The following is a 22,053-nucleotide window of genomic DNA, read 5'->3' as shown; positions in this document are numbered from 1 at the left end:
TATATCAGAATCTGATTAAGAGATTGGGTTTGAAGATATTTCTGTACAAGAGCATTTTGAGCAACACACAGAGAAGCAGAGGAGCAAGAAACAGAGTGCAGGTACATCTGTTAGCAAGAAGAAGTCGGTTCCAAAACCGAAGCGACCCAGATCTGCAGAACCAAGTTCAAGGAATGTTCGTACAAAATCTGGGTTTCGGTCTGATGTGTTTGTCTCCAAGGCTGCGCAATTGAGGTATTCTCAATTTTTCTCTAGGAATTTTAGGGCTGAACGACAGTTGGATATGTCTCAATCTGATGAGTTTGAGTTCATTAGTAAGATTGTGTCATTAGGGGTTAAAGCTACAGTTCATGATCCCTCTATTTATGTCAAAGAGGTTATTTGTGAATTTTATGCGAATTTGCCAAATAAAAGGGCAAGGGATGGTGTTCAAGTGTTTGTTAGGGGTCATTGGTATGAATTTTCTCCTAGGGTGATTAATCAAGCTTTTAATATTGCACCTTTGACTAAAGCTGAATTGAAAGTTGATGCTGCAGTACACAAATTGAGTAAGGATGAACTTGCAGAGTTTTTAAGTGATAGGGACATATCGACTTGGGCTAACTTGAAAGTTAGGGATCTACCTGGAGAGAGTGTTGCTCTCTTAATGCTGGCAGCTTATAATTGGGTTCCTTCGAAGCACATAAATCATCTTTCGGTTAAGAGAGCTCGAGTAGTATACAAGATTATCAAGGGCATCCGGTTTGATTTGGGGCAATTGATTTATAATCAGATTATGGACATAAGTTGGAATGATGCAACTCGCTATGTGATTTTTCCAAGAACAATCTTTGAAACCCTGAGAATTCAAGAAGGTCCGCTTGAGTGGTCAGATGAAGAGGAAGACGTGTTTGCTGTGTTTTATACTAAAGATGTCAGAACTGGGTTTGCCTATGGTGTTAAGCATAAACTGACTTTAGAGAGTGACAAACCGATGCCAGTACCTCCAGTTGGCAGGAGACCAGATGAAGGATCGTCTTCTACTTCGGAAGTTATTCAGTTGGGTAGCATTCGTGTGCCACACATCTGTCAAGAGAATGTTGAAATCTCGTATGAAGCATTGGTCGATACTGCTCAAGCTCTTCAGAAGCTTACTCATGTGGTTCACAGGCTGATTCAGAATCATCCATTGTCAAGAATGATTTAGTGGTTTTTGACTGTTGTGCTCACAAGTAGGGGGAGAAAATGGAGTCTGAGTCTGGTATTCTGGGGGAGCTATAATTTTGGGGGAGCAGCATTTTGTTTTGTTTAAAAACTACCTTGGAATTTGTTTGAGTTCGTTTGTCAAACTGGTTTGTTGTTGGTATTATGCAGAATTTTTGATGTTTATGTGTTAAGGAGTTTCAAATTTTTCAAGGCTTTATTAAGTTAAATTTGGATGCATGTAAAAGAATTAAAGTGCAGATGCTTGTGAAGCACAAAGCCAAAAAGGGGGAGATTGAAGATGCAGCAATTGAACAAGTGGATGAACTACTTCAGAGGGACATGACACTAATGCAAAAACAGAGTATCAAGTTATCTATGTCGGCATTTATAAAGCTTGAAGACTTACACAGGATTAGAAGGCACAAGAAGCTTATAAAAGGACAAAGAGCTTCATGTTTACAATAGGAATGTAAACATGAAGAAAGAGGGAAATTTCCTAAACCATAAATAAAAAGGAAATTGTCCAATTCCTATTAGAATTAGATTAAGTAATTTACTAATTAAATAGTCAATACCTAGATCTATAAATAGGGGTGCTATGGCTAGGTTGAGCTTTAGCACCAATTTTTTGAAACCCGACCCAGATTGTGAACCGGACTAGCTCTCGGGTCATTGGGTCATCGGGTGAACCGGGTTCGACCACGGGTCAATTGAGTAAAATATGTTTAATATATTTATATAAAATAAATATTTTTAAAAATATTATAAAAAGAATGTCATGTTTAACAAAGTATAAAGTTTAATAATAGTAATAATAAAATGATCAAAAATTTTAAATCCAAATAAAAAATAAACAACACTAATATAACATCTTCAAAAATAACCAACTGTTCATACGTAATGTTCGAGAGATGACCAAGAAGTTGAAGACGAGAGTTGTGTCTTGAGTCATGTGTTACCGTCTAAGCTCTAAACGAATAAAAAGTTCTAAAAGTAATTGAAACTGTGAATCTTTATACATTTTTTACAAAAATCAAATAGATTTTTTTTGAACCGCTAACCGGCCGGGTCAACCGGTTCACCGGGTCGCGGGTTAATAGCGGTTTTTCCTGGGTTTTGCCGGTTTTATTACTACCGGTTATTAGCACTATACCCGAACCGGTAAAGTCTCCGGGTCGCAGGTTAATCGGTCGGACCGGCCGGTCCGGGCTGGGCGTGAAAACATTGTTTAGCACAAACAAGAGAAAGTTTATCTAGCTACTAAGTTTTAGTCTTTAAAAAAAAGAGCTAAGAACTTAGAGAGAGCAAGAGAGATCTTTAAGAGAGTTTTGAGAGATTAGAAAATTGTTTAGAACAAACTTGTAAACAGATTTTCTATCAATCGAAGAGTGTTTCTTTGATCAAAAGTTCTCACATTTTCATACTTAAAGATTGTGAAAACAAAAGACATATGAATCACTCTTGATTCCATAGCAAACACAAAAGCCATAACGAGACTCACACACCATTGTCTCAACTTAAACAGATCATAGAACTAGTGAATGCAACTAATTGTCCCAAAATGAAAATATAGTAGAGCAGAAGAGAGGGAGATGGGATAATTAAACAGGGCTTCTTCCTTAGAAAAAAAATACTGCAAAAAGTAAAACTGTTCCATGCCAATCTCTTTCATTTTCTTTCACAGTGATTGAAGAAGACGCTGACGTCAGCAATCTTCATGGCCAAAAAAAAAACTATGAGCTGTCATCAATCTTTCTTCTTTTTTTTCACCAAAAGATCTAAAAGTAAAGTTTTACAACCGTTGTTAATAATTACTCCGTGTATATCCAGTTTTTGCTCATCAACTCAATTTAAAAGTTTGTGTTCTTTTAATGTAGACGATTTCATTAATATCGTTCAAAAATTTCTCAAGGTTATCCAGTTTGATCATGGCAATAATCTATATAGTCTGATGAATTAGCTAAATTATAATGTAAGATTAAAACAAAACAAAAAGAAAGCTGACAACTTTTATTTATTTATTGAGATGCATAATATATATAGAAGAAGCAAGAGAGTACTTAAACCATCAAAGAAATTAGATAAACATAAACCAGCGCTGCATGAGCAAGCCATTGATAGATAGATATAGATAGAGAGACGCTAGATAGAAGACCACAAACCAAATCTCGAAGAGACGGCACAAATCATGTGCGATGATGTGGTTCAATCGGTAAACGAATGATCTTCTGATTAACGACACCAATGGAGGCCTTTGAGCCGGGGATCTTAGGGACGCTGATCCAGAGCACTCCGTTGATAAGCTTCACCGTAGCTTTATTCACGTCGAACGCCTCTGGGTTGACCACCATGGAGCCTCCGTACTTGCGTCCGGCGTTTTCGTACTCGGGCATGGCTGGTTCGTCGGCGTAGAAGTGCACGTTGTTGCCTACGGTGTCGACCCAGTAGTTGAGGTCTGACTCGGGACACCCAGGCATGTCGACTCTCATCACGCATGCGTTCTTCGTCACACTCACCTCGTACACCGCCTGACTCCCACTTTTCTGAAATGGGTTCCTCACTACACATTACGTACACCACCAACACCACAAAATTAATTAATGACTTTTTTAACCTAATAGAAAGAGTACAGATTTGTCCAAAAGATTCGATCTTTATATATAAGAAATAACAGCGAAAGATGGAAACTTTACTTACATTTTAACCTAATATATAGAAAGAGTACAGATTTGTCCAAAAGATTCGATCTTTATATATAAGAAATAACAGCGAAAGATGAAAACTTTACTTACATGGAGTCGGAGAACTGTTCTCGTCGGAGCTGCCTGCGTTCGATTCCATTTCCGACTCATTGTCTCAAAACGACACTGTTTCTCTCTCTCTCTCTCTCTTTTTTGGAAGAAGGCAAGGAAGTTGTGTGTGACTGAGACTACTCTCTCTCTCTCTCTCCTACTCTCTCTACTTGCTATTTGTAACCGAGAGAGGTCTATAGCCTAAAAGGTTTGGGAAAGGCCTGGAGTTACCTATCATTAGGCCCATTACTCGGCCCAATAAGTGTTGAGCCCTCCTAGTCCTTACTATATATATAATTCGAAACTGCGGTGATTTGGTGAAATACTGAAATTGGTTACATCACATAGTATTAATTTCCCTACCATTTCTTCTCCTATATACACATTTGTCATCAAATTGCTCCAGCTTTTTTCCTAGATTCTTTCACTTATTAAACCCATTGATTCATCTGATTAAAAAGTCTCTGGTCCAGCAACTTTCTCGTACAATGATTTTCTATCAATCTTATTAAAAAACTCATCAGGGCTTCTTTCCTTACGTGGCGATGTAGAATTAGATTGGTAACTAGTACTTTGGTTGTTCTGTGTTACTAATAATAATATAGAACAGAAACAGAGTAATCTCAAGCAAAACATGATACAACTCTAAGCTTTTGAAAGACAAGATGGAAAAAAAGAAGAAGCTCTAAGCATTGATCTGGCTGGAAGGAGTTTCCGAGTGTTGTGGGAAGATAGAAGTTCGGCAAGTGGGACAGGAGGAGCGAGAAGAGAGCCATTTGTGGATACACTTGACATGGAAACCATGCTGACATTTATCCAGCACTTGGATGCTCTCTCCTTGTTCGAACTCCGACAAGCAAATGGCACACTCTGCTTCAGCTCCTGCAAGCTCAAGGTCGGATGAGTAGACAAGCGTAGGAGTTGGTGCAGCGGATGAAGCAGCTGCCTCAGGGTCATCAGGCTTGTGGTCTTCGTTAGTCTCGAGGGTTGGCCGGAGAAAGCAACGGATTGCAGCGTAGAGGGAGAGAGCACATATGAGAGCTGAGACGAGAAGGATGAGAAGAACTGATGCGTTGGCTGTGAAGTCAGTAGAGTTGGAGTAAGGCTTCCATCTGCAAGTATGAGAGTTACACGTTGGAGTTGCAGCAGAGGACAGTGGTGAAGCTACTTCTTCAACTAGCAACCGCATCTTTATCGGTTTGAGAGAGCCTCGTGAGACGAGACCTTATAGAGGAGGAGTGTAGGGAAAATGGTGGCGATGATTCCAGTGAAGTCTTGAAGCTGTAAGAGAGAGAGAGTTTGAGGGGATTAGGATGTTTCGTCTCTAGTTTGAGGACTGTAACTCTCGTTTCTCTCTCTTTTGGTCCACTTCACATAAATGGATATTATTGTGATGGATGATGGATTGCTTTCTTTGTCCTGTGGCTTATCATCATCCACATGTTTTGACACACGTCGGCCTCACACTACGTTGCCTACATTCTAGGCAAATTGCTCTTTTTTTTTAATTCGTTTTCATGTTTGAATTTGTCAATATATGGATTTAGTAGATAAAAAGGAAGAGAGACAAGAACAAAATACATTTCATTGTTTCTTTGTCTCTTTTATATCACTCAAGTTTACATCTTTTCTTTTTAAGATAAAAAAGAAACAAAACCCCAAATTAGCAAAAAAGGGTGAAAAGAAAAGGCTATAACAACAATCAAAATAGTAAAAAAGTAAAAGAAAAGCTTTTAAGCTTTTTGGAACCAATAATTTTTTTTTTCTTTTAATAACTTTTTTCCTCATCTAAAAAACTCTCTTCTGCAATCATCTGATCTCCAATAGTGTGGATTTCTCACTTCTCTAAGCTGCAATGCCTGCAACACCAACCATTTTTCATCAGATTTTGATTTTTCTATAAAATGATCAAATTCTCAGATCAAAAATGGCACATACCTCCGTTTGGTTGCCTGTTGATGTATCCAGCTGGTCCTCTAGACATGAAGTCCAATGCTCCCATCCCCAATCCTTCCTCTGACTTCGCAGGCAGTGAAAGCCACATTGAGTCGCTGTACAGAGAGTCTGCCTCCAAGCTACTTGAGCCGCTGCTGTAACCACCAACATGAACTTCTCTCATTGCTTCTAATCCTACGCCTCCTCTCTCACCGTGGTAGCCACTACGTGCACGTGCAGCTGCTCCCCAGTTGTCTCCGATGCTGCCTAGTGAAGGCATTCCAGAGTTTCCATTAAAGCTGCTTCTTGATATCGGCGAGTTTGACATGTAACCAAGACCACCATTTCCCCACAAATGGTTCTTTGTTGCTGCATTTAGCACAGAACCATTCCCGACACTAGCTCCTCCCGACTCCATCTGGTTACCGTACCTGTTGAGACTCGCAGCATATCCAGGGCTGAAGGGTCGACCAAAGCCTCCGCTAGAACCAGATCCATAGTTCTGAGTCTGGTCAAAATTGAGCTCGATTCCATATCCATGTCCAAACGGTGAGAATCCTCCCCTATTACCTACTGCTGGACTGTACCTAACTTCAGGTTTTACTCCATAACCAGAGATTGGACTCGGGCTGAATCCTTGGGTGTACTCATTCAGTAACGAGCTGATTCTACTACTGCCAAAGCTATTTACATTCAGTTGGTTCCGCATTGTGTTGAGAGCCATATCCTTAGGAACAGCCAGTTTGACCTCCACCATCTTACCATTGAGTTCGTGGAATGTCTTCTGGAGCACTTTGTCGACAGCTTCCTCAGAGTCATACGAGATGAACCCAAAGCCTCTAGGTCGCTGAGTTCTGTGGTCATACATCACCACAACATCAGTGATCATACCAAACTGAGCAAAATACTTTTTGAACTCAGCCTCTGTCACCGAGGATGCCAAACCCCCCACAAAGATCTTCTTGGTGTTAGATGGGCCAGGTGATCCCTGAAGGCTGCTGTTACTTTTGTTCATGACTGCGTGATCATCTCTTGGAACTGCCTTCTTAGCCTCAACCTGTGATCATGGAGAAAAATCAACACAGCGCACAACAAAAAGAGAGCAGTCTAGTAGGACTAAGTGAGTAGCCATGAAAACAATCCAAGTTTAAACATTTTCATTAGTGTGTGAGAAATGATCGAATATGCATTTATCAGAGGGAGAAAGCTCTTTCTCTTTTACGCTGACTGTAAACTTAAAGAGTCTTAAGTAAACTAAAAGAGGAATTAGAAATCAAAAGGGTTTGCTTGCTTTGAGAAGCAGCAAAGTCTAAATGAAGCAAGTAATCAGTGAGACTGAAAGTGGAAGCAATGTATGTATGTAGAGTGTTTGGTTAAAGGAGGAAACTTACAATTTTGCCATCGATAATATGTCTAAGCAAAACGACTCTCTCAGCAACATTGGGATGAGCAAAGACAACGAAACCAAAGCCACGAGCACGACCAGTGGCTCGATCTTTCATGATGACAGCCTCTAAAACCTCACCAAAACTCTGAAAATACTCACGAAGACGATCTTCGCTGGTTTCCCAAGATATCCCACCGATGAAGAGCTTACATGATTCCATTTCCATTTCTGCGAAGAAGCAAGATAAACAAATAAAGGTTGTGTTTTTTTTTTTTTTTTGGGTTTGTTCCTGAGTATAGTAGAGTTTATTATTTTATACATGGATCTAAAAGTGGAGAAGAAGAGTGGAATCTGAAACCTGAAGGGAAGCAAAAATAGGATGAAAAAAGAGCAGATGGGTCGTGATCGGATTATGTCAAAACCGATCGACCCACGATCTTGGATTCCTGCAAAAACAAAAAACCCCAATGATCATCAAAAAGGTTGAACCTTTAGAATAAAAAAAAAAAACAAAAAAAAAAACAAAACAAAACCCAGAAGAAGAAGAAGACAGCGAGAGAGAGAATATATCAATACCGTAAAATAAAGAAACGGAGAAAGAGAGGAAAAAAAAGAAGAAGAAGAAGAAGAAGAGAGAGAGCTGAGATTGAGAGAAATCTTGAGATTTGGAGAAGGCAAAGGTTTTTAATAAGAGGGCGAGAGGCCCTCCTCTCTCTTTTCTGTTTATCGTCCAAAAATTTTAGACTTCTCTCTTTTTTTTTTTTTTTTTTTTTTAATTTTATTTTGGAAATATTCTTTTTTTTTTCTTTTTCTTCTGCGATTAAATTTTAAAAAAAAAATGGATGGAAGCAAAAAACAAGCAATGCTCTCTCTCTCTCTCACAGCAGCACAAACCAATTTTTGGGAAGAAAAAGAATAAAAGGAGAAAGCTTTTTCTTACGTTTATTTTTAATTTTTAATTTTTTTTTATGGAATGTTTTTGGCTATCGTCCCCTCTCTCTTCCCTTTTTAGAGACGAGGGTAATTTCGTACTCTTTCTTCTCTGTAATAATAACACAGTCATCTTTTTTTCTAAAAACAAAATTTAATAACCGACGCTTTGGGTTACCAATGCGTGCACCTTTTTATTATTTCTTTTTCCCATAAGTTAAAAAAAAATCTATCATTAATTAAGTTATTCCTGATTTCTTCCTACTTGTAGAATTCAAAATCTTATTTTGGTACTTCTTTTTTTTTTCTTCTTCCCAATGAATGATTCTTCTTAATAAGTGCTACTAATTGTGAACGATGCAACATGTGATTTTAAGAGTCAATCTAATCAATCATTTTTGTTGCAAAATACTAGTACTAATTATTGTTTGAGCTTTTGTTTTTTTTTTAAAAACTTAAAAATGAAAATGGCAACCATGAAAATTCAGAATTCTTATTGGGAGGGGAATCAAAGTGGGCAGGAACATGGGGAATGGTTGATGACGATAAAGATTTGCTATCCCACTGTTGTTATGTCCCTTCGTTCGCTTTCAATATTACTACTATCAATTGAATTGTATAATATTACAATAATTCAATCACCAAGTGGAAGAAGATGTCTCAAACAAAGTTAGTAGTACACAAGGCATTACTTGTGCCATCCAAATTATTACAAACTTTCTCTCATACGCTTACTTTTTTTTTTTTTCTTCATTATATTAATCACTTATTTGCCGTCCACTTATTGTTTCGTTATTTTACACTTTTTGGGAAAAAAAAAAACACATCATCTTATCTGAGTTTTGGAATCCGATTAATATAACACATCAACAAAACTAATACTACAAACCATCAAGGAGCTGGCTAGAGATGTGTCATCATTCGAACACTCAAGTTAGAGATGAACAATAGTGAATGTCGTGCCAGTCGAGAGACTCTTTGCGTGGACACTAACACTACCATCTACTGGATGTGTGAAAACTTAACACAGATGGAGTTTTTTTTATGGCAATTCCGGGCAATTACCGGTAGAGTACTAAGAGACGAAGATGGTAATTCACAGGACCGAGCTGAGGCTAAAGTCCACCAAGTAAAAGCTAATCATCCTCTTTTTTTTTTTGCCTTTAGATATTTCTAGTTTTGTTTCTTATCCAACTCTTGTAGGCTCAATTTTTTTTAATGTTTTGAACAAAATATGAGAGATTTTTGTCTTTCCTCACCAATAAGTTAAACGATATAATAATATGAATATATTATTGTTGATATATAACTTTTACAAGTCATATATCTACCGTTGACGATACATACGGTTTGCAACACATAAATCAGTATCTTATTCTTAAACATATTGACTCTTGTATAATTCATTGGTCTTCTATTATGTACCACTTAAATTTTAATTAGTAACCTTAATGCAGAGTTTAATAGTAATTGGTATCACCTAACCTACTACATTATGTCATTCATAGATAAGTTCTCTATTAAAAGCGTGACATCAAACGTTAGACATATGGAGATGAATTGAATATCGTCCACTAACCATACTAGTAATATAGGATTATACCCTATTTACCAACTATTTCTTGTATTAAAGTTTGTTCTATTAATTTAACTCACGTTACAAGAATCCAAGATTCAACAGCCTTACTAAATTGGGAAATAAGGTTAGGTAATAAGAGCAATCACATAGCCATAATTAGAAATGAGCAGGAGAAGCCATAAACTTTCTTGGGCTTTAAAAGTCAAACGACGACGCATTAATAGCCTACCAATCTATATAATTAAGGCCCATTAATACTTTTGGCCCAGAAGGTGTTGTTCTCTTCTCTCTGCTGCACTCTGCTCTGTTCTGCTCTGTGCTCTCTGCCATTCTCCCGCTTCAGACCTAAAGATCGTCATTCACTGGCATATCCCAATAGTCGCAGGTATGGGCTTCTATAGATTTCGATCTGTGTGGCTTCTGTTTGAAATTTGAAATTCGGTGTATCAAGTCTCAGTTTTTATAAGCTTGAAATTGATTCCTCAGTGGTGTTGTTCCATCAATGATGAGTTAAAGCTTGAAACATTAGGCATCAATGGAAGGGATATTTTAATTGCTTTTTTCCTCTTTAAAAGGCTGAAACTTTATTGGAAATTCGTCCACTTGTTGATTTTGATATCTTCATGTTTGTTTTAGATGAATTGCATAAGGAGCTCAATCCTGCAACACTTGGGACTGAGAGTCTCTGTCAGACCCATTTTGCAGCTTCAAAACGATAATGTTTTCAAGAGTATTGGTCATGTTTATATGAATTTTACAGCAGGAGCTGTTGCAGATGGAGGCCAAGATCAAATCTTGACTAGGGTTATTGAACTGGTCAAGAAATATGACAAAGCTAACTCCTCTAAGGTTATGAAAATGCTGCTTTTTCTTTGTGTATAGTGTTTTCAGTGATAAGGTTGTTTTGTAATACGGCTTAGTTACTTACACAGGTTACTGAAAGGGCTGATTTCCAGAAGGATTTGTCGCTGGACAGCTTAGACAAGGTGGAACTGGTTATGGCTATTGAAGAAGAGTTCTCGATTGAGATCCCTGAAGAAAAAGCTGATAAGCTTACTTGCTGTGGTGATGTTGCTACATACATACATACTCTCTGAAACTCACCCCAAAGCGTCTCAATCCTGAGTTATCTCTGCCTCTCAGTCTTGTCTTCCATGTTTGCAAGTTTAGAAACATGCTTTGTGTCTTTGCTTCAGCAAATTTTATTTGGGTTACTTCTGCTAAACAATTTATCTGATATATGTTCTAATGTGATCACACTACTTTTGCACCAAAAACATGAGAGCCTTTTATACACATGATGTAAACAGCGTATGTTTTTTTTACACCGTGGCAACATGAAAAACAATATAGAGAGACTCAACTCGGTTCTGTGACTGAAGCGCCAGCTAAACAAACGAGGACCAGAACAAACTAATGGTTTTCACATGATGGAGCTTGAAGAATCTTCTGTCTCTGTTCAAATCTTTTGTTGAAATGTTGACACCAGGAGCTTGCTATGATCTTGAACTGTAACCTTGTAACCTGATCTTCCCTGAGGTGTAGACACGGAAGCCATTGGTAGAGGAAACAAGTTTGATACGTTTGTGTATATTGGTATAAGTGTGATAGCATCTGTAGGGCTTAGGCACATGTACTGGCTTGATGAAACATGTGTTTTCGAGGTCAGGAATAGCGTGGAGTTGGGAGGGAAGATCGATTTCAAACTCTCCCAAATCATCAGTAACAGCCTTAATCCATTTGGACCTCTTTTTGGATCCAGTGCGGCACTTGATGGCAACAGTTGCACCTGTGACTGTGAGGATCATGTAAGTACTCATTACGCACAAGTAGCATAAAGAGAGAAGGTAGAGAAACTATATATACCTGGAATAGCGATGGAATGAAAGCGAGGATGTGAAGTGTCGCAAAGAAGAGATCCGGTGATGATGACGGAGGAGAGTTTCTGTTCACCGTAGCCAGCCATCTCCACCATCTCCATTCTGGTCCACATATTCCCAAATGCTCCGTTGAACAAGAAGAAGAAGATTACGAAGAAGCAACGGAGAATGAAGAAGCTTCCCATTCTTAAAAAGCAAATAAAATGTTTTTCTTTTTTGCCTTTGTCACAACAATATGAATATTGTTTGCTTTAGTTAAAGAAATGAGAATAGCATGAACGAGGATATATATATACAAGAAGAGGAAGATACCCTTTGCGTGGCTTCAGGTTACACAGCTCTGTACGGCAGCTTCTCTTTATAGTTTATACCCATATAACCCCTCTTTGCTTTTTAATTCTATAAATAAAAAAACTAATTCATGGCTGACTTGTAAATGAAAGGGTCAATTTGGGAGCTGAATCTTCCAAATGAATCAATGAACCCCGGGAGAGAGAAAGAGAGACGGCACTTGGAAGCAATTACTGAGTGGTTCGCCTACTCTTTCACTCCGTATAAGTATTTAATTAAATTTGGTGCAACGTTTGTATGTAATGTGACGTTTCTCCTTTTCTTTATTAATTTGTCTAAGAAGCGCTACAAGATTGAATTGGAGTAGTCATGCAGGAACCAAAAGAATCAAGCCTACCCCCAACTATACTCACCCCACACATTTCATTCAGCTTTGAACAAATAACACAACGCTGATTGACTTTCGTCTCCACGTGGCGTACACACATCTATAGTACTAGTAGGATGGAGTCAGCAGTCAGCGCGATGCCTTGTGTTTAGGGTTTTGTTGACCAAACCACACTTTCTCAATTCCTCGTTACATTGAAAAGAGAAAGAACTAAAGAAGCCTGGACTTTGTCAACATTTCTATCAGAGTATCATCACCTTCTTTATATGGGCCATTCAGTTTGACAACTGATTAATATTTACGGCCGGCCCATTAGGATGCCCAGGTAGGACAAACCATTAGTAGTACTAATGTCATTAGGAGCTCTATTAATACAGCTGGAAGTTGGTGATTATGGTTAAGGAATAATCACACGCTTAGTAAAGAGACAATGGTTGGGCCCATCGGGGAAGATCGAGACCGTCAAAAGTGGACAAAAACTGGACCCTTTGTTTCCACAGAGACCACACCCTCATGATCCCAAACCAATTCAAATCCCCCCCTCTTTACTACTACTACTGCTAGTTGTTAACCCAAAAAAAAAAAGGTGAAAAATTGACCGATGGGTCGTTGAGTGGCAGTTACCTTCTGTCTCCCTAACGCGTTCATCTCTCTACTATGTCTTCCACGCGCTCTCTTTCTCTCTGATGTGTGTTGACCACGCTCGTCTTCTTCGCGTCGGTTACAGACAAAAGGTTGGCCGGGTCCACTAACGGTCCACAACACGTGGCAGAGTGATAAAGGGCTGTTTATCTCACTCAAACAAGATCATTCCAATCCGACGGTCGAGCACGTATCCAGTTGTCAGAATCTTATCAGTAATTGGACGGTTCATATGTGCACACGTGTCACGTGAACAGAAGTCGTGTATCCTCGCTTTATATAAACTCCGGCGACTCCCTTCACCACTGTGTACAAATCTCAGCCGACACTTTTCAATTCCCACCCGTTCTTTTTTTTACTAAAACCCTAAATTTATCGCTTCGGTCTTCCCCTCCCACTCTCAAGTCAACCACCAGTTGAATTCGATTTTGAATCAAATGATGGAATGATTTGTTGAAAACAAAAAGAGAGTAAAGTTTCCATTTTTTTTTCTTGATTTCTTGTAATATTATCAGAAATGGGGGATTCCGATAGGGATTCCGGTGGAGGGCAAAACGGGAACAACCAGAACGGACAGTCCTCGTTGTCTCCCAGAGAGCAAGACAGGTTCTTGCCGATCGCTAACGTCAGCAGGATCATGAAGAAGGCCTTGCCCGCCAACGCCAAGATCTCCAAAGATGCCAAAGAGACCATGCAGGAGTGTGTCTCCGAGTTCATCAGTTTCGTCACCGGGGAAGCCTCCGATAAGTGTCAGAAGGAGAAGAGGAAGACCATCAACGGCGACGATTTGCTCTGGGCTATGACCACTCTAGGGTTTGAGGATTATGTTGAACCATTGAAAGTTTACTTGCAGAGGTTTAGGGAGATCGAAGGGGAGAGGACTGGACTCGGGAGGCCACAGACTGGTGGTGAGCCCGGAGAGCATCAGGGCGATGCTGCTGGTTTCTACGGTGGTGGTGGGATGCAGTATCACCAACATCATCAGTTTCTTCACCAGCAGAACCATATGTATGGAGCCACAGGTGGCGGTAGCAACGGTGGTGCTGGAGCTGCCTCCGGTAGGGCAAGAACTTAAAAAAGGATCGGTGAAGTGGATCTCTCTGTATATAGATACATAAATACATATATATATATATTATATACACATGCCTATTTTTACGACCAATCAAAATTCGTAATTATCGATGTATAAGGTATCGTGTGATAGAACGAACATTGGCGTTGGTGATGTAAAATCAGATGTGCATTTAAGGGTTTCGATTTTGCAGCTGTGTTAAGAGGATCAAGTGTGTTTGTTGAACAATAGGATTCACTAACGAATCTGCTTCTTTGAATCTTGTATGTAACCTAAAGCCATTGTATTGCATTTTGGATCGCACTGAATGCAAATGTTTTCATTTGTGATGCTTTTTATGTTTTTGGTTGAGGGCTAAATAGATTCAAGAGTCGGTCACAATGCTTACACAAAGAGAGAGAGAGAGAGATAGAGGCAGCAAATAAACCAGCTTCGTTAGAATCTATGAGGACTGCTCTGTTGAAGGTCAATGACCCGAATGTAAGTCGCGGGTGTTGTAGTACAAGTTTCCTTGTTGATCAGGCGCCGAGACACGAATAGGAGTGAAGCCTTCGTAGCCTCCGTCGGTTTTAGCAGAGCAAATGTCTATCATATACCTCAAGAGTTCATTATTCTGTACAAATGGTTGCTTTGTGTATTCCTCCCAAGGCATCCACTGCACCAAGTTCTCCTTTTTAGAAAGAGAAGAGAGGTTTGTGAGTGTTTGGGAGGATGAGACTGGAGAGTTGTTCAAGTGGGGAGTAAAAAATGTTACCTGAGCTGCCTCAATCTCTGACTCTTGTGCATTGATTTCCAAAGAAAGGGGCTTTAACATGCACACGAAGAACAAATCTGACTTTTCAAGGAAGGCTTTGTGTGTTTGTCTGCCAGAATTTCAAAAAAGATAATAATCAGTTTAAGTTGCAATATAGCCGATGATGCGGTTGGAGGTTGGATGGAGTTGCAACCTGAACGCCAATATTTGGACGAATTCTGTGTCCACCTGAAAACATAAGATCCAGAGAAGAGTGGGATTAGCTCTTGGTCTAACGTAAACTGTAAAGGCGACAGGTGAAAAGTTGATGCATGAAGAAGTCTTACTCCAGTCTCTTCTTTCACCTCTCTGACTGAGCCATCATGGATATCTTCACCCTGAGTCAACACAAACAAAATAAAAAGGCGCATCAGAGAGCTGTACCTAACCTAACTATGTAATGAGTTTATAAAAAGTGAAGCAGCACCTCATTCACTACTCCGGTGGGGAACTTCCAGAAACTTTGGCCTTGAAATCGTCCTGTCTTCTCTTGAACGACCAGCACCTTTTGGATTTAAAAAAGAAACAGAAACAGAGATGTGATCCATTCTTGGAGATGTTTTTAAATGAAAAAAAAACATTGAAAATCTCATCTCATCACACCTCTTTGTAGTGGTTAATGACATAGGCACCTATGCGAACACGGTGAGATGCATTGGCAGGAAGCGTATGGACATCTTTGGGAATCCAATACACAAGCATCAAGTAGTCTTTCTCGGCGTGATGAAACCAGAATCCCTCCTACACATAATAAAAATAGACAACCAGTCAGTGTGTCATGGAGAATCTCCAAAACAATATAACAAATCTGGTTGAAGTAACAAACACACCTTAACAGCAGTTTCAGCAAGACCGATAAGGTGCTTTGGCAATTTGATCCACACTCCTTTCTTGCCCTACAAAGTACAAAAACATACACATAATAAGAAAAAGATCCACACATTTTTTTAATATGCAGCACAGTAAGTAACATAATAATAAGAGTCTCTGGCCCGCATTAGAATACAATAATTATCAAAACAGAACAGGGACAACAAGATCAACTCTTTAAAACCCCAACTCATTCAATGATTGATAATTTTGATGAAATTTATATGTATACCCGTAATCAGATGAAGAAAAGGTAAAGAGAGAGAGAGAGAACCTGAAGAGTCCAGTTAGAGAGAGAGGCACGGAGAAGTGAGGAGAAGAGAGAAGGATCCATGGGATGAGTCATCTCGGTCCTGACGCCACCGTACTTGTCTTCAACGGATGGGAGGAGTGTAGCATCCTCACGGGACATGGGGTTTGAAGAGGAGGAGGAGGAGGAAGAAGCAGACATCACGGATCTGTACCTCGAACTGCGAAACGCAGAGAACGCATCAGCCGGGAATTGAGGAAAACGAAGACGACTCCCATTATTCTTATTATTACTACTACGCAAGAAGAACAATCTGATAAAACTAAAGCTTTTCGCCAAACGGCAACTCATCATCATTATCAAAACTCAAAATTTATACACAAAAGTGAGATTTGCCTTCTTTTTTTTTTAAATTTTTTTTATAATTTACTTTGTCAAACCAACAACCTCCTAAATAATAAATAATAACAGACAAAAATGGAACATAGCATAATCTGAAAATGGATTTGATCAAACTCGTTTGGAAAAACCTGTGATGGTTTTTTTTATTCACTAAAAACGCACTTGCCTTTTTCCCCCAAACGTATGAACGAAATATTATTAAAAAAAAAAAAAAGAAAAACGGAAAAGGAAGCAGCTTTCTTCTTCACCTCCTCAATTCTTTTACTGATTTATATAGTACTAATTATTTTTGTTGTCAATACTAAAAAAATAAATTATGAGGAATAATAAATACATCTTTGATCTTTTGAACCAAAATAAAACGTCAAGCCTTTTCTGGTTTAAGAGGAATAATAATAAGTTGATACGCGGAATAATTTCTGTCTTAGAGGAATAAATTTCCCTATGATTTTTGTTTTTTTTTTTTGTTTTTTTTTTTAAATTCTAAAACGGGAGAAAAATATGTCGGTATATCTATCTCCGCGGCATTCGCTGAGCCACACAAACAGGCCCCTAAAGCGTTTTTTGCCTTTACACGAAACTTATTGGGAAGTTTGTATGTAGTAGTTGATGGATACAAATTGAAAACTACAGAACATATTCGGGTCGAGAGGTTCGGGTTGTATAAATTAATGCAACAACGCCAACGGGTAAAAGAAAACGACTCTAGAAAGTGAAGTGAAGTCAGGATAAAATGGAGGTTATGTTGCTCCTTCGAGGGTAGAATCGTAACTATACAGTTTTTTTTTTACCCTTTCAACTGCTTTTACTTTGGCCACTCTTTTCTTTCACGCCGCCCCCTTTTTTTTTTTTCTTCCCTTTTTTACCTTTCCTTTCCGAAATGGAGCTTCTCGCCGGCGACTGTCGGAAACGAGTCGGCGACGACTTCGACGAAGACGTTGACCCTTTTGATGGCTCAGATGGTGGTTGCGGGTGGATGTACGGTAGCCGTCAATCGGATTCTCAAGGAAACGACGACGCTTTGGCTACGCTCGCAGACTTGGCCTCCCCTCCTCAGAAACTCAAACCTATCAGGTGTGGCGTTAAGCCTCCGTCGGATGATCGTCATCCTCTCGATATTCTCGTCGGAACCCTAGATAGGCTGCCGGAGATGGGGTTTGGCTGCTTCGAAGCTCCCTTGGGATCGAAGATTGCTGACGTTGGGCAAAGTGGTCAATTGACTCGTGGGATTCCAAAGGGTGATGATGCTGGTGCTCCTCTTCCCCTCCATTCGCAGTTTCAAGCTCGCAATCGCCTCTCTTGGGATGGTGTCTCTCTCAGGTAATTCACCACTATATATATATGTAGTTAAAAATGTAAGCTTTTTGGCCTAGGAAGCATTTAGTATCACTCCTGAGTTATCAAAAAAAAAAAAATGTAAGCTTTTTGGATCTGTTACTGTGAAAATTTGTTACTTTTTTTTTTGTATTCTTAACGTGTTTATTAGAAGCTCGTTTGGTAGTCCTAAACTACTCTTTCTCTCTTGGGGTTACTCTGTATAATTCAGCTTGCGGCATCGTTTGATTCTGGATTGGTTTAACTGATGCGTCCTTGGTTGAACATCTCTCAGCTTAAAGCATTAGACTTTGTAGTCAGACTGATGTGGCGGCGTCATTACCACCTTGTACAGTCTTTGATTCTGAGTGTTTGTTTATACCATTTCTAAGCAGTGTTTGACTGTAGATTCTTGGCAACTTTTGGGATGATTAGTTTATTGGATAATGAAATCGTGTTGGAAGCTTTGAGTTTTCCGTAAGAGTTACTAATTGAGGGACGCTGATATGAACGTTTTTTATTTTGATTTTGCAGCTCCTCTGTTGATAGCGATAGTGACTCATCCCCTGACGTCCGCAAGACCGTCGCGGGCAAAAGAAAGCGGGAAACAAGGGTCAATCTGGAGCAATTCTTGGAGAAGTTGGTGGGGAGTATGATGAAGCGGCAGGAGAAGATGCATAACCAGTTGATTAAGGTGATGGAGAAGATGGAAGGCGAGAGGATACGCCGCGAGGAAGCTTGGAAGCAACAGGTAATTGAGAGGATGCAACAGAATGAAGAGGCTCGGAAGCAAGAGATGGCACGCAGCTTGTCTATCATCACTTTCATCAAAAGCGTTATTGGTGACGAGATCGAGATCCCTAAACCCTCCGTGTTCCCGCAGCTACTCCAGCAGATTCTTCCCGAGCAATGTGAAGACAAGAAATGTGGTTCCGCTCGGACACAAAGAGAGATAAAGTTTAGGTATTCAAGAGGCGGCAGCAGCAGCGGCAGAAGGTGGCCGCAAGAGGAAGTGCAGGCATTGATTAGTACAAGAAGTGATGTGGAAGACAAGGCGGTGATGAACAACAAGGGTTCGATTTGGGATGAGATATCAGCAAGAATGAAGGAAAGAGGGTACGACAGATCTGCTAAAAAGTGTAAGGAGAAGTGGGAGAACATGAACAAGTACTACAGGAGGGTGATGGAAGGTGGGAGGAAACAGCCTGAGCACAGCAAGACTCGCTCGTACTTTGAGAAACTTGCAGATTTGTACAAGAGCAACTTCTCGGGAGAGAGGGAAGAATGAGGGTTCGACTGAAAGATTTTAAATTAGGTTTTTTTTCTTGGCACGCAAAAGGGATACGTGTAGATGATTTCTCGAGTTTCATTTTTCTTTATTTTGCTGTAGTTTTAATTTTAACTCTACTCTACGAGACTACGACTATGTATTTGTATGGTGTGTTGAGTTTAGAAGGTTCGAATAAAAAGACAAATACGTTGGTGATTGGGATTTTTGTAACGGCTAAGGGAGACGAGAAGGATCCTCGGTCACATCGACTATGGCTGACACGTTGTGGAACTTGTGAGGTCTGAAATTGTAAATGCTGACACTTGCCAAACTAAAGCTTTATTCCACTTACTCTTTTCATCTCTCTCATTCCCTTCTTTTCTTCAAATGCTTCGTAATTTCGGGCATTGATTATTATTTATATATCCACAAACACACCAAGTCGTGAATTTTCGAACAAAGATATGGAACGTGGAGGCTTCCATGGCTACCGCAAGTTATCCCTCGGCACCACCACTCCTCCTGCACCAGGTAGTGCCATTCTACACATCACTCTTTCACAGCCTTCTTCCTTCAGTTGCATGCGAAACCATTCTCTGATGTTTTCTGCAATCCCTCTATTCATATGTCTGTCATATTTTCATGGCGAATAGTGAATGAAATAGCTTTGTCAATCTCATAGACCAGTGTGTTAAAATCGCATGCAGACGTCATAGAAGCTCAAACTTCTAGCTATGAAAACAAATATCATTATGCACTAAAACTCCCATTTCTCTTATTTTTGTCGGGATTACCAGCTAATTTTCTGGTGGCAGAGGGCACTATGCGTCCCCCAGAATTCATCCAGCCCAACAAAACCAGTAATGGTAGTGAAGAGGAGTGCACGGTGAGGGAGCAAGACAGGTTTATGCCTATCGCCAACGTGATACGGATCATGCGGAGGATCTTACCTGCTCACGCCAAGATCTCAGACGACTCCAAGGAGACGATCCAAGAGTGTGTCTCGGAGTACATCAGCTTCATAACAGGGGAGGCTAATGAGCGGTGCCAGCGGGAACAGCGCAAGACCATTACTGCTGAGGACGTCTTGTGGGCAATGAGCAAGCTCGGTTTTGATGACTACATCGAACCCCTCACATTGTACCTCCACCGCTACAGAGAGTTGGAGGGTGAACGAGGGGTTAGCTGCGGTGCTGGATCTGTTAGTATGACCAATGGCTTGGTGGTCAAGAGGCCTAACGGGACCATGAGCGAATACGGAGCCTACGGGCCTGTGCCAGGGATTCACATGGCGCAGTACCATTATCGTCATCAGAACGGGTTTGTTTTCAGTGGTAACGAACCTAATTCTAAGATGAGTGGTTCATCTTCAGCAGCAAGCGGCGCCAGAGTTGAAGTATTTCCGACTCAACACAATAAGTACTGAGAACAAAGGCTAATATCGTAGACAGCTGACAGAGCGGGAGTCATAACGGTTAGTAGGCGCAAGTTGTAGCTTATGAAATCAAGGTTTAAGCAAAAAAAATGAAGGTTTTTTCTTTGTTTGTCATCTACTTGAAAGAACATGAAGTTTTTCATCTGATCTGTCTTGTGGTAATGTGTGTTAATAAAGTAATGGGTTTCCAAACCGCATGCATGTGATCTTTTAATATACGAATTGACAGTGAAATTCGTAATGCGTCTTTGACTCAAACATATAAAGGGACAAAACATTCCAGATTCCAATTCTCAGCTACAGAAATCAGTGTTTAGCGGATACAGAAACAACTCCCATATGCATAATCTTCATTCATCTAGCTACTACTTTCCAGAAGAACTTCAACGCATACCTTTTTCCTCTCCAGATGATCATGTTTGTCCGCATCAGCGTGCTCTTGAGAAAGAGTTTCCAATTTCGAAGAACCAACAGGATCAAGTCCGGTTCTTTTCCTCTGAGGAATCACAGTGAAGAAGGCTATTTTCCAGTCCCTAGTCTCCAGAAACCTCACGAGTATCTCCAAAACTTGGTTCACAGTGAGAACCTAAATGAATTAAAAACCATAATCTTACATTGAGAAAGTATAAAGGGCAACAAAGCAGCAAGCGGCATAGGAGCTCAAACTGAAGTGGCCTTTTTTTTTTTTTTTTTTTTTTTAATTAGTTACCTGAGAACTTGACATTTTCAGATACTCTCCTATGGGAAGCTTAGCTGTTTTGATGCCTTGGTCTTGTGCCTTGGCCATGGTGATCCCTTTGAATCGGTTTCGATCCACTAAGCCACCGATAATGTAGATATGCTTGGGGTCAAGATCATCCAAAACGGTTTCAGAATCAGCGGAAAGGTAGACCAAATCATCTTTCTGAGCAGCCATGGCCTCGATGTAGCAATTACTTTCCTTCTCAATGAACCATTTCTCAAAACCAGGAAGCTTATCAAGCTCAGAACTCATCTTCCCTTGGACTCCTGTAAGCCATAGATGACAAGGTGAAGTACTTCTCCCATTCACCGCATAGCAATACATAATCTGCTGAACGAGGCTAGAGATCTCAGAATCAGACATGAGATGCGCAAAATCAACATCTATGACGATCTTTTGACCTATTTCTTTGGCTCGATTAAGCCGCTCCATCTTCTTCTCTCTCTCCTCCGATCTCTTGTCCATTCTCTCCTTCCGCAGACTCTTCCTCGATTCAATCAGCTTCAGCCTCTCCTCCTCCGTCGCGTTCGCTAGGGTTTCCTCCCATTCCTTATGCTTTCTCTCTCCTTCCTTCCTCTTCTGCTCCTTCTCCTGTGCCTTCTTCTCAGCTTTCTTCGCTTCGTATCTTTGCTGCTTCAGTTGCTTCTTCTGAGCGTTCTTAGACAGAGGCGGCGAAAGGTTAATCGTAGCCGGTTCAGATTCTGGTTTAAGCTGGTTATCGAAGCCGTTGTCGTCGTCATTTCCCGTCGCCGCCGCCATTGCCGCGAGAAAGCGAGAAAGCGAGAGGGCGAAAAAAATAAAAATAATAAAGGGTCAAACTTTAAGAGAAAGTGAAACAGTCAGTATGAACCACTCTAAACGACGTCGTTACTCTAGAAAGTCCAGGCCTGTTT

At 40.1% G+C, this 22,053-nt stretch overlaps 9 protein-coding genes and 1 pseudogene across 23 annotated transcripts; 4 read left to right on the top strand and 6 right to left on the bottom strand.

Annotated features, from left to right (window-relative positions):
* Positions 1 to 3,179: 3,179 nt before the first annotated feature.
* LOC104760133 (14.7 kDa heat shock protein-like) lies at positions 3,180 to 4,511 on the bottom strand. Its single transcript, XM_010483001.3, has 2 exons — positions 3,978 to 4,511; positions 3,180 to 3,745 (listed from the first exon to the last, which is right to left on the bottom strand). The coding sequence occupies exons 1-2, from the start codon at positions 4,024 to 4,026 to the stop codon at positions 3,372 to 3,374; spliced, it is 423 nt and encodes a 140-aa protein (XP_010481303.1). The 5' UTR covers positions 4,027 to 4,511; the 3' UTR covers positions 3,180 to 3,371.
* A 19-nt stretch (positions 4,512 to 4,530) lies between these two features.
* On the bottom strand, positions 4,531 to 5,314 carry LOC104760132 (RING-H2 finger protein ATL79). Its single transcript, XM_010483000.3, has one exon. The coding sequence runs from the start codon at positions 5,164 to 5,166 to the stop codon at positions 4,663 to 4,665; it is 504 nt and encodes a 167-aa protein (XP_010481302.2). The 5' UTR covers positions 5,167 to 5,314; the 3' UTR covers positions 4,531 to 4,662.
* Positions 5,315 to 5,542: 228 nt separating this feature from the next.
* Positions 5,543 to 8,280, bottom strand: LOC104760130 (heterogeneous nuclear ribonucleoprotein 1). The gene is made up of 5 exons (XM_010482999.3): positions 7,876 to 8,280; positions 7,658 to 7,745; positions 7,304 to 7,527; positions 5,916 to 6,969; positions 5,543 to 5,836 (listed from the first exon to the last, which is right to left on the bottom strand). The coding sequence occupies exons 3-5, from the start codon at positions 7,523 to 7,525 to the stop codon at positions 5,823 to 5,825; spliced, it is 1,290 nt and encodes a 429-aa protein (XP_010481301.1). The 5' UTR covers positions 7,526 to 7,527; positions 7,658 to 7,745; positions 7,876 to 8,280; the 3' UTR covers positions 5,543 to 5,822.
* Positions 8,281 to 10,076: 1,796 nt separating this feature from the next.
* Positions 10,077 to 11,085, top strand: LOC104760127 (acyl carrier protein 3, mitochondrial). The gene is given in 4 exon segments (XM_019239907.2): positions 10,077 to 10,193; positions 10,445 to 10,657; positions 10,741 to 10,887; positions 10,889 to 11,085. Coding segments are annotated over 3 exon segments (405 nt in total). The 5' UTR covers positions 10,077 to 10,193; the 3' UTR covers positions 10,934 to 11,085.
* On the bottom strand, positions 11,072 to 12,316 carry LOC104760129 (uncharacterized). Of its 3 annotated transcripts, XM_010482997.3 has the most exons (3): positions 12,001 to 12,316; positions 11,675 to 11,908; positions 11,072 to 11,603 (listed from the first exon to the last, which is right to left on the bottom strand). In XM_010482997.3, exons 2-3 carry the CDS (start codon positions 11,871 to 11,873, stop codon positions 11,305 to 11,307), a joined length of 498 nt encoding a protein of 165 aa, XP_010481299.1. In that variant the 5' UTR covers positions 11,874 to 11,908; positions 12,001 to 12,316; the 3' UTR covers positions 11,072 to 11,304. The 3 variants fall into 3 exon arrangements, with proteins under 3 accessions (XP_010481299.1, XP_010481300.1, XP_010481298.1); XM_010482998.3 differs by lacking the exon at positions 12,001 to 12,316 and having other exon boundaries at positions 11,072 to 11,597; positions 11,675 to 11,982; XM_010482996.3 differs by lacking the exon at positions 12,001 to 12,316 and having other exon boundaries at positions 11,675 to 11,978.
* A 524-nt stretch (positions 12,317 to 12,840) lies between these two features.
* LOC104760125 (nuclear transcription factor Y subunit B-2 pseudogene) lies at positions 12,841 to 14,417 on the top strand (annotated as a pseudogene). Its single transcript, XR_015588945.1, has one exon. The product of XR_015588945.1 is annotated as a nuclear transcription factor Y subunit B-2 pseudogene (transcript).
* Positions 14,346 to 16,953, bottom strand: LOC104760126 (nudix hydrolase 2). 11 transcript variants are annotated; one of them, XM_010482995.3, is made up of 9 exons: positions 16,734 to 16,953; positions 16,022 to 16,217; positions 15,708 to 15,773; positions 15,481 to 15,618; positions 15,305 to 15,382; positions 15,165 to 15,215; positions 15,032 to 15,066; positions 14,839 to 14,947; positions 14,346 to 14,754 (listed from the first exon to the last, which is right to left on the bottom strand). In XM_010482995.3, exons 2-9 carry the CDS (start codon positions 16,196 to 16,198, stop codon positions 14,551 to 14,553), a joined length of 858 nt encoding a protein of 285 aa, XP_010481297.2. In that variant the 5' UTR covers positions 16,199 to 16,217; positions 16,734 to 16,953; the 3' UTR covers positions 14,346 to 14,550. The 11 variants fall into 11 exon arrangements, with proteins under 11 accessions (XP_010481297.2, XP_010481295.2, XP_010481294.2 ...); XM_010482993.2 differs by having other exon boundaries at positions 16,648 to 16,920; XM_010482992.3 differs by having other exon boundaries at positions 16,528 to 16,845.
* Positions 16,854 to 19,199, top strand: LOC104762998 (trihelix transcription factor GT-2). The gene is made up of 2 exons (XM_010486423.3): positions 16,854 to 17,719; positions 18,248 to 19,199. The coding sequence occupies exons 1-2, from the start codon at positions 17,280 to 17,282 to the stop codon at positions 18,999 to 19,001; spliced, it is 1,194 nt and encodes a 397-aa protein (XP_010484725.2). The 5' UTR covers positions 16,854 to 17,279; the 3' UTR covers positions 19,002 to 19,199.
* A 102-nt stretch (positions 19,200 to 19,301) lies between these two features.
* On the top strand, positions 19,302 to 20,610 carry LOC104760124 (nuclear transcription factor Y subunit B-6). Of its 2 annotated transcripts, none has more exons than XM_010482985.3 (2): positions 19,302 to 19,514; positions 19,781 to 20,610. In XM_010482985.3, the coding sequence occupies exons 1-2, from the start codon at positions 19,448 to 19,450 to the stop codon at positions 20,407 to 20,409; spliced, it is 696 nt and encodes a 231-aa protein (XP_010481287.2). In that variant the 5' UTR covers positions 19,302 to 19,447; the 3' UTR covers positions 20,410 to 20,610. The 2 variants fall into 2 exon arrangements, with proteins under 2 accessions (XP_010481287.2, XP_010481288.2); XM_010482986.3 differs by having other exon boundaries at positions 19,334 to 19,514; positions 19,799 to 20,610.
* LOC109131439 (tRNA (guanine(9)-N1)-methyltransferase-like) lies at positions 20,603 to 22,032 on the bottom strand. Its single transcript, XM_087499366.1, has 2 exons — positions 21,128 to 22,032; positions 20,603 to 21,004 (listed from the first exon to the last, which is right to left on the bottom strand). Exons 1-2 carry the CDS (start codon positions 21,917 to 21,919, stop codon positions 20,777 to 20,779), a joined length of 1,020 nt encoding a protein of 339 aa, XP_087355492.1. The 5' UTR covers positions 21,920 to 22,032; the 3' UTR covers positions 20,603 to 20,776.
* Positions 22,033 to 22,053: the final 21 nt, after the last annotated feature.

This window comes from Camelina sativa, chromosome 18 (assembly GCF_030686135.1).
Source record: "Camelina sativa cultivar CO46 ecotype springtype chromosome 18, ASM3068613v1".
Lineage (NCBI taxonomy): Eukaryota > Viridiplantae > Streptophyta > Magnoliopsida > Brassicales > Brassicaceae > Camelina > Camelina sativa.
Note: the sequence above shows the minus strand (reverse complement) of the source record. Positions and strands in the feature narration are given on the sequence as shown.

Bases quoted from the DNA above. Each gene is read 5' to 3' on its own strand.
- LOC104760133 (XM_010483001.3), bottom strand. From the start codon at position 4,026: ATGGAATCGAACGCAGGCAGCTCCGACGAGAACAGTTCTCCGACTCCA. The intron at 3,746-3,977 runs GTAAGTAAAGTT...CGTAATGTGTAG, and splicing joins GAACAGTTCTCCGACTCCAT to TGAGGAACCCATTTCAGAAA.
- LOC104760130 (XM_010482999.3), bottom strand. From the start codon at position 7,525: ATGGAAATGGAATCATGTAAGCTCTTCATCGGTGGGATATCTTGGGAA. The intron at 6,970-7,303 runs GTAAGTTTCCTC...CCATGATCACAG, and splicing joins ATATTATCGATGGCAAAATT to GTTGAGGCTAAGAAGGCAGT.
- LOC104760129 (XM_010482997.3), bottom strand. From the start codon at position 11,873: ATGGGAAGCTTCTTCATTCTCCGTTGCTTCTTCGTAATCTTCTTCTTC. The intron at 11,604-11,674 runs GTATATATAGTT...TGATCCTCACAG, and splicing joins TCATTCCATCGCTATTCCAG to TCACAGGTGCAACTGTTGCC.
- LOC104762998 (XM_010486423.3), top strand. From the start codon at position 17,280: ATGGAGCTTCTCGCCGGCGACTGTCGGAAACGAGTCGGCGACGACTTC. The intron at 17,720-18,247 runs GTAATTCACCAC...TTGATTTTGCAG, and splicing joins TGGGATGGTGTCTCTCTCAG to CTCCTCTGTTGATAGCGATA.
- LOC104760132 (XM_010483000.3), bottom strand. From the start codon at position 5,166: ATGCGGTTGCTAGTTGAAGAAGTAGCTTCACCACTGTCCTCTGCTGCA.
- LOC104760124 (XM_010482985.3), top strand. From the start codon at position 19,448: ATGGAACGTGGAGGCTTCCATGGCTACCGCAAGTTATCCCTCGGCACC. The intron at 19,515-19,780 runs GTAGTGCCATTC...CGGGATTACCAG, and splicing joins CACCACTCCTCCTGCACCAG to CTAATTTTCTGGTGGCAGAG.
- LOC109131439 (XM_087499366.1), bottom strand. From the start codon at position 21,919: ATGGCGGCGGCGACGGGAAATGACGACGACAACGGCTTCGATAACCAG. The intron at 21,005-21,127 runs GTAACTAATTAA...TAATTCATTTAG, and splicing joins TGAAAATGTCAAGTTCTCAG to GTTCTCACTGTGAACCAAGT.
- LOC104760126 (XM_010482988.2), bottom strand. From the start codon at position 16,354: ATGATGATGAGTTGCCGTTTGGCGAAAAGCTTTAGTTTTATCAGATTG. The intron at 15,383-15,480 runs GTGTGATGAGAT...TAAATCCAAAAG, and splicing joins TCATTAACCACTACAAAGAG to GTGCTGGTCGTTCAAGAGAA. The intron at 15,067-15,164 runs GTAAGACTTCTT...TTATGTTTTCAG, and splicing joins AGGTGAAAGAAGAGACTGGA to GTGGACACAGAATTCGTCCA.